This window comes from Sinocyclocheilus grahami, unplaced genomic scaffold (assembly GCF_001515645.1).
Source record: "Sinocyclocheilus grahami isolate Dianchi unplaced genomic scaffold, SAMN03320097.WGS_v1.1 scaffold359.1, whole genome shotgun sequence".
NCBI lineage: Eukaryota > Metazoa > Chordata > Actinopteri > Cypriniformes > Cyprinidae > Sinocyclocheilus > Sinocyclocheilus grahami.
The window spans coordinates 362,574-372,052 of record NW_015505538.1 but is presented as its reverse complement, the minus strand read 5'-3'; the positions used below and the strand labels follow the sequence as shown (position 1 = coordinate 372,052).

Below are 9,479 nucleotides of genomic sequence, written 5' to 3'. Positions count from 1 at the left end.
CTGAATACTTAGGACCATGTGTTATTTCAGTTTTTCTTTTTTAATAAATCTGCAAAAATGTCAACAATTCTGTGTTTTTCTGTCAATATGGGGTGCTGTGTGTACATTAATGAGGAAAAAAAATTAACTTAAATGATTTTAGCAAATGGCTGCAATATAACAAAGAGTGAAAAATTTAAGGGGGTCTGAATACTTTCCGTACCCACTGTATATTAGGGATGTGCATCTCATGACTGAGGCTGATACGATACGCATCTCGATGCATAGCCAACGATACGATACATTAAAGATACATATGAAGCAGCTACCGATGCGATACGATTCACCCCTGTTATGATGCAGTGTGATCCGATTTCGATTCAACACAATGCAATTCGATGCAATACGATGCAATGGAGAAAATATGATCACTCTTCATGCCTCGAGGCCCGTTTCATAAAACAAGTTTACCAAATACGTCAGGCTTATTTCAGTTAGTCTGACTCATTGTCAAATGATTTGGTTCCATAAAGCAAATTTCACATAGGCCTAGATCATGCTTAGTCACTGTGGCAACTTATGCTGGGAAGCTAACCTGGTCTAAAGCAGGCTAACTGTCAGACTAAGTCCTCTAACACTGACCAATAGGAACCCAATGATATTACTACTCTCTCACATACTATTATTTGACTTTTTTTTTTTTTTTTCAGCATTTTTCTCAGGTTTTATGACAGCTGTACCTTTTATAGTTTGCAGAACATTAGGACATTACAATCTAAAATAGCTCTTTAAAGCATTAAAATAACTACATTAAAAGTTCAAATCACTGAATTAAAAATGAAAATAAATAATAAAGAAAATGACTATATTTTAACTGCTATAAGAAACACATGAACTCATTTGAGCTTAGTAATTACTGTGTCTAGCTTACATTTGATTTACCTATAATAGTCCCTTTACAGTTACTGCTATCATAAAAATACAAATACACTTATATGTAGGTTTCAAATTCTACAAAAGACAAATTTAATGTCCAACAACAAATATTTTAGCAAAATGTATATTTTACTCAGAATTATTGCGATTGCACTCAGTCTGTTTAGTTGCAGCAGCGCTCGTTCACTCCTGACAGCAAAATGGATATGTTTGCGTGACTTTCTAACATTTACAGATGAAAGAATATACCTGTGACATATCAGTTATGCACTGAGAAAATCACAACATCTCAAATGCATTAAACAGCACAGATATATTCACCCATGATCGACATTAAGAGCTGCTTAAAAATAAACGTGCACAAATTATTGAGATTGTGTGAACTTAATTTGTCGTTTATGGAACCGCTTTAGCCCCGATTGATTTGTTAGGTTATTTCAAGTCAGGTTTTGGACTTTAATTCCAGGTCTTTGTAGTGTTGTGATGCATCATATTCACGCAGCAGCAGTGATGAGAGTGCGCGCTTGAGAAACAGTTTAGAGAGGAGAAATCAATATACATATAAAATATTGGTCACAGATTATTGGTCACTTTCTAAACAATAAAAGTAAGGCCTATAGCGCATCCACTAGTAATTATATATTAATAAATCGGTTTTTACCAATGCAAATATGTTAGAAACGATGCATTGCGATATAAATGCCAACTTGTAGCTTATGCACACTTTTTAAACCGATGCATCGCATCGTTAACTTTTTATGCCGATGCACCGAGTGAATCAGGCAATCTTCCCATCCCTGATATATATATATATATCTCTCACTATTATGATTAGAATTTCCAGAATTGTGAGATAAAATTACCTTTATTTAATTATCTGTATTTTTTTTATTCTCTGATGGAAAACTTTTTTCTATAAATAAATTTCACCCCATAATGAAGATAAATGTTATTTTCGTAAAGTGAAGTCTATTTCTTGGACCGTTTGCGTTGTGGTTTTCATGGTAACTCAGCTCTGACTCTCACTCGTGTGTTTGACCCTGCAGCCGAACCGTCTGTGTGTTGTTTTCCGTGCAGCGTTCTCTGGCTGTCCTCATGGAGAAGATGTTTGCGGCTGGTCCACACTTTGTTCGGTGCATCAAACCCAACCAAAGCAAGCAGCCCGATCAGCTGGACAGTAAACTGGTGATGGATCAGGTGGGTTAAACTGAGAGCTCCGCTGCGTTCGGCCCTGTCTGTGGCCTCTTTCATTTTCCTCTGTGGAGCTGAATGCATTCTCAGATTTTCCTGCCCTCCGGTGCAGACTGAGCTCTGTGAGCTGTACTTAAACCTGCAAACCTTTCAATGCTGTTATGATGAAGCTCAATCCAAATCCCTTTAATGATACAGGAGCCGCTAAATTTGTGTTTAAGGGCCAATATGAATATATCTCGCCATTATCTTGTTGGAGCTATTAGTTCAATGACACATTGTAGATTTTAACACTGACTATAAGCTCTGTGTTGTGTAGATATTAGTCCACCACTATGTTAGGGTGCTGCCTAGTGGTTTCTAAAGTGTTCTGGATGGTTAGTAAGTAATAAGCAACTAGCAGCTAATGTTTTCTGTTTTCTGGAAGATCGGTCCATCCTGTTCAAATGATGCAGTTTGTGTCTATCTGTGCATGTATGTCTACACATAAACAGCTATTAAGTCACATGGTCAGATGATGTACAGCAGCAAAACTGCATGACTGTGCAACACTGACACCTGCTGGACATTTATGGAAGTGCAGTTTTCAGCCTATAAGAATAATAGATATTATATATCACATAATATAGAATAAAACGACACATTTTTTTATTTTAATATGAAATGTAATACATAATGCGCAATATATACTTAATATAAATTCTGATTATTAAATGTTTAATTAATATATTTATTATGTGTATTTTATTTTATATTAAATAAAAAATTTATATTTTTATATAATGAATATATATGTCATAAACTATTATAAAATGTATATTTATGTTTTAATAGATATAGATATTTATATTTTATATTTAATTAAAAATATAATACATATATAACTAATTATTATTTCTATTAAATATGAAATATTTATTATGTATGCTTTTATTACATTTTATATTAACAGAAAATGTGATGTATATAATATTTCTATATAATATACATATTTTATATACAATTTAATTGTATATATACATATGTGTGTGCACGTATAAAATAAAATATATAATAAAATGTATATTATACAATTATATATGTGACCCTGGAGCACAAAACCAAGGGTCAATTTTTTCGAAATTGAGATTTATACATAAATAAGTAAATACGCTTTCCATTGATGTATGGTTTGTTAGGATAGGACAATATTTGGCCGAGATCGAGCAAAAAAATCTAAATATTGAGAAAATCATCTTTAAAGTTGTCCAAATGAAGTTCTTAGCAATGCATATTACTAATCAAACATTAAGTTTTGATATATTTATGGTAGGAGATTTACAAAATATCTTAATCTTAACTTGTAACAATGTAACAATGTATTTTTGGCTATTGCTACAAATATCCCCCAGCGACTTAACACTGCTTTTGTGCTCCACGGTCACATATTACAATAATAATATACATACATTAATTTATTATATTTATGTAATGTATTAATTAAATAAACAATTTGATAATAATCTGATTTTCTCTTTCCATCCTCTGCAGATGAGATACAACGGCCTGATGGAAACCATCCGAATCCGGCGGGACGGTTTCTCGTGGCGTCCGAAGTTCAGGGAGTTTGCAGAGAGGTTCGTGTGCAGGCGAGAAAACTGACATTTTATGAGCTCATTACATCAGATTTCCTGCGGCGTGACTCATATTTCTGTCCTGTAGGTACAACATTCTGCTGCTCAAACCGGACCTCCCGCTGGACAAAACCAGGTGTGAACAACACACAAAGTTCCCACCTAGATAGATAATAATGCACTTTTGTTAATAATGACGTACTGTTAATAAAGATGTTAATAGTTCATTTGACAAATCTCACATGAGAGGAATAAGCTCCCTATCATTCGGTTTCATTAATATGGATCATTTGGCTTGTTTTCTTTCAGTTGCATGTCGATCCTGAACAGCACTGAACTCTCTGGCTGGAAGTGCGGGTACGTTTGAGCGTGATGCAGATGCAAGTCATGAAATCAATCAAATTATAAGCATTATTAGGGGTATTTGAGACATGCATCACAATTATTATTGTTCTTATGCTGGTTTAATGATTTAAACAAACCCCTAACCACCATTCAGAAAATGTAAGTAAGGAAAAATGTAATATAAAACTGGTCAAAATGTTAATATAATAATTATACCTAAATTAACTATTTAATAATTTGTTAAATTATATATATATATATATATATATATATATATATATATGTGTGTGTGTGTGTGTTAATATATGTAATAAATAAATATTTTTTTTTTTAAATATTTATTATTTAAATTTTTTTAAATTAAAGTAAATATAACATTTATTAAAATGTAATAATAATAAAATAATATAATAAATATACATAAATTAGCTATTTAATAATTTATTTAATATGCATGTGTGTGTGTGTGATTATTAATAATGTTACATATTTATATTTTACATAATTTATTTTTTATTTTTTTACATTATGTATAAATGTATTTTTAATTTATATTTTACTTATTTTTTAACATATTATTTATTAAATAATGTATGTAATTGCAATACATTACATTTTTGAATATCTCATACATTTATTAAATAAGAGACAAAAGAGCAATATTTAAATGTTAATTAATTATACATTTACTGCTGCAATGAAAAGAGCTTGAAATGAAAAGGAATAGTTATCTTCTAAAATGGAAAAAAATTCAATTCTTCTGATGTTCCAAATCCATATGCTACATTTATATTCATAAAATATTAAAATCTAGATTTTGTAAGTCCTGTCAGGATATTAGGTTCATTTAATTTAGTTTAATTTGGCTTGAACTTTTGGTGATAAAATAGAATGAACTGATTGATTAGATACGTTAATGGCTCTGATGATATTGACGTATCAGCCAGTCACAGCAGTCCTCTTGTGCTGCTCTTTCAGGTCGTCCCGGTTGTTTTTTAAGTACTGGCACCAGGAGGAGTTGGCTCGTCTGCTGGAGAGACTGGGACGAGCGGCGCTTGTCATTCAGAAGAGTGAGGAGCAATTCAACTCATTTGTTTATCCCACAATAAGAGTATATTAAACACAGAGGAGCTCGCGTGAAAGCTCATCGTTTGACCGTGTTATAGCAGCCTGAATCACCTCTCAGAGAAACACACTCATGAGAGCAAGTGCAGACATGAACTCGGATGTCTCGGGTCTTTACCTGGATTTGTTCCTTTTTTTGCGTGTTTCCCCCCTGATATTTACTCATAATGTCAGGGTTTGTTTCATTAAAGGTCATAATGGCTGTTTTCCATTCTCTGACTCATAGTTGGAGTTATACAGGCTGTTTTTGCTACTGTACCTTTAAGACTTTTGTATGTAAATGACCTTTTGTTATGATTCATTAACCCCTTCATCGTGGCATAGTTCTTTATTATTGTTGGTAATCAGAACAGGTCATGTTCCTTTGTTTTAATATGTAAATATGGGCGGTCATACACTATTTATATTAATTATTATTTATTTAATAATTAATAATGTGTTTATTTGATCAGAAGCACAGTAAAAACAGTAACACTGTGGAATATTTTTACAATTTAAAATAAGTGTTTTCTATTTGAATATATTTGAAAATGTCATTTATTCCTGTGATCAAAGCTGAATTTTCAGGTTGTGCTGCTTCATGATACTTTTTTTCCCCCAGAGTTTTTGATTAATAGAAAGTTCAAAGTAACAGCATTTATTTAAAGTGGAAATCTTTTGTAACATTATAAATTTAACTTTTGATCAATTTAATGTGTGCCTTAAAAGAAGAAATTATTTACGGAAGTTCTAAGCGGCCATGCATTATTTTTTTTTTCCTTCTTGTTTTCTCGTTATAACGACTTATTTTCTCGTTATATCGACATAACGAGAGTTGTTTTCTCGTTATAACGACTTAATTTTCTCGTTATATCGACATAACGAGAGTTGTTTTCTCGTTATAACGACTTAATTTTCTCGTTATATCGACATAACGAGAGTTGTTTATTAAATGAAATTAAAATTTATTTAATTTTAAAAAGCAGCACAACTGTGTTCAACATTGATAATAATCAGACTAATAATCATGATTATAATCATGAGAATAATCATGTTTCTTGAGCAGCAGATCAGCATATTATACTGATTTCTGAAGATCATGTGACACTGAAGACTGGAGGAATGATGCTGAAAATACAGCTGCACATCACATGAATAAATTACTGTTTAACACATATTCACATAGAAAAAATGTTTTATTAAATGGTAAAAATATTTCACAATATTTCAACTGTATCTATTATCAAATAACTGCAGCCTTAATGAGCAGAAGAGACTTCTTTAAAAAACATTTTTAAAAATCTTAATTTTTCCGACCTGTTGACTTTGTGTTCTGAAAGTTAAAATGTGTGTGTTTGCATCAAAGTTACCATGTTTACTGGCTTTACACGGTCACGAGGAGCTGAAATACTGTATAAAACTCACACAGACACGGTTAGTAAGGGATTTATCACACTAGACAAGTTTTGCGGCTATACATTAATGCAATGTGTGTTTTCAGATTTTTCCTTCTACAATTTATTACCTCAGAATGAAAAGAATTCAGTCTCAAGTGTATTACTGTAAACATGAGATGTGACCCTGCAGCACAAAAGCAGTCTTAAGTCGCTGGGGGATATTTGTAGCAATAGCCAACAATACATTGTATGGGTCAAAATTATAGATTCTTCTTTTATGCCAAAAATCGTTAGGATATTAAGTAAAGATCATGTTCCATTAAGATATTTAGTAAATTTCCTACTGTAAATATATCAAAACTCAATTTTTGATTAGTAATATGCATTGCTAAGAACTTCATTTGGACAACTTTAAAGATGATTTTCTCAATATTTCGATTTTTTTTACATCCTCAGATTCCAGATTTTCAAATATTGTCATATCCTAACAAACCATACATCAATGGAAAACTTATTTATTCAGCTTTCAGATGATGTATAAATCTCAATTTCAAAAAATTGACCCTTATGACTGCTTTTGTGCTCCAGGGTCACATATATGCTTGTTTTTAACAGTGTGATGAGTTTGTCTTGTGGCATTCGAGTGTGTTTAATACTTGACTGCGTCTCTTGTTGTGTAGATTACCGCACGAGGATCTGCCGGAGGAGGTATCTGGCTCTGCTGGCGGAGATACGGCGACAGCGTCAGGCTCAGTGGGAGAGAGAGGAGCGCGAGGAGGAGGAGGAGAGGAGGAGACAGCAGCTGGAGGAGGAGAGGAGGAGGCGTCTGGAGCTGGAGCAGGAGAACCGGCGTAAGGACTGTGCTCTGTGTTCACAGCAGCTCCAGTGCTGATGGCAGTGGCGTGTGTTTAAAGGCCTTTCCACACCGAGGCGAATCGCCGACGAACGGTGCTTTCACACCGAACATGAAGCGATTGTTCGCCTTCTGCTAATTCACACCTGCACGCTAGGTGGCACCAACCAACAATGCATTTTTCCTCAGATATGTACCTCGTAAATGGATTTAACATCATCCGCTGCTCAATATAGAGCATTAAATTAAGATAAACAAGGTTCTACACCAGAAACAAACTATCTATAGCCGGGTTTGCGCAAAACTGGAATATCGCATAAAACATTTGCGAACAAGCATAGTTTCCATCACAACGAATCAAAGAGAACAAAATCGTCACTTCCAGATAACCTGGCACTATAAATCACTAAGAACAGTAGTGATTTATATAATAAATGACTTGCGCCTCAGAGCGAGCAGACGAAACACAATGAATTTCGGAAATTCACTGCTTTCGGAGGTGGATGCTGCTGTTTGGGAACGCAACATTTCTGGGAGGCAATTATACAGAAATACTTTGATGACAGACTTTGCTCGTGCATTTCTGAATGACCATAACAACATTTCAGATGCTGTGGAATGAGATCGGTCCGCTGGTTAGTCAGGTTTTGCCGTCCCATAGCGCAAAGTCACATGACTTTTTTTGATGCGCTTGGAGGAATTTATTCGCAAAATGCATTTCCATCTCCCATTATTTGCATTAACCATTTTTCGCACAAGTCAAAAACCACAAGCGAGCGTAAAAACTCATTTTTATTCTAAATTTGGCATTTCCATCACTCGTCTCAAATGCGATACTTCAAAATGCGCATAAAAATAAGGTGATAGAAACATAGCTTATAATGCTTACAAGAATAGTTTACATCCTAAAATATAATTAGAAGTAGCATCAAGCAACACTTGCAAATGTATGTAATTATTAATGCATTTGCTTACCCACTTTAAACCATCATCGAGTGCTTGTAATAACTTCCAGTTGTGATCTATAGTTGATTTTGATTAATAAGCAGACACATGCACATGCACATTGAACGACTTCTGATTTTTTGAAGTCGACTTTTATGTGATGTAAGTCGAGTCGAAGTCGACTAGTCGCTGATGACGTCATTAATGAACAAATAAGTGATAAATGATTGTCACTCGCTTGAACGAGCACCGATTTGCCTCTGATTTCGGGCATTGGTCAGCGATTTCGCAAAACCTGTCGGCGAGTGAAAAATCGGGCTAAAATCGTGCAGTGTGAACTTGGCATTAGGCAGCAGTTTTACCACAAATACAGACAAGTGACACCACCACAACCACCAGAAATACTTAATTGTGTCTGCTTTACACTGAAACACAAGCTTATTGCGACCGATTCCCTGACATAACTCATTCATTGCGACCTATTTAACAGATGCATCATTTTAAGTTCGAACAACTTGAACAGCAACAAACAATAACAATACAGTGAAATAATCAACTAAATACGACCATCTAGCCCTCTATTAAACATTAAAGAATTATTTCATCTTACAGCTTACTCAGTAGTGCTGCATTCTTAGTTGAACCGCTTGAGCGGAAAGTTTGTGTCAGATGTAATAATGCGACTTTGTGAAACGGACTGTCGTAAATTGTTGCTATAGTAGGATCATATTAATGCTAGAAAGCCTATGCATTTGGCAACTGTATTTTTTTTAATAAACCATTATATTTCATGTGTTGTCACGAATGTTCGCTGTCTATATGGAAGCATCCATAGAAATCTATTGTTTTATTCCAGTGCGTCATTGCGTCCGGTATTCGTTTCGCTTTTTCGCGCTCAGTGTGGAAAGGACTTAACCCTTTAGGTGCCAGGGATTTTTGGGAAAAATGCTGGATTTTGACATCAAGGTTTCAAAAGCTTGTGGCTTGAAAAGGCTTAAAGATAGAGATCTACTGTAAATTAAAAAAATGTTGGGCATGACCGAAAGTTTATGTGGGGTGTAAATATACTCGTCTAATTAGCATATTATGACGTCATCAGATGCAGCCATCTTGAAT

The 9,479-nt window shown here is 34.0% G+C and overlaps 1 protein-coding gene across 1 annotated transcript in view; it reads left to right on the top strand.

Moving 5' to 3' along the window:
- LOC107548974 (myosin-IIIb) overlaps positions 1-9,479 on the top strand; it is a 70,996-nt gene that overhangs the window by 48,104 nt on the left and 13,413 nt on the right. The window contains 6 exon segments of the mRNA XM_071582274.1: positions 1,993-2,112; positions 3,637-3,722; positions 3,808-3,855; positions 4,029-4,076; positions 5,043-5,134; positions 7,246-7,387. Of these exon segments, the coding sequence (XP_071438375.1) occupies positions 1,993-2,112; positions 3,637-3,722; positions 3,808-3,855; positions 4,029-4,076; positions 5,043-5,134; positions 7,246-7,387 (536 nt within the window).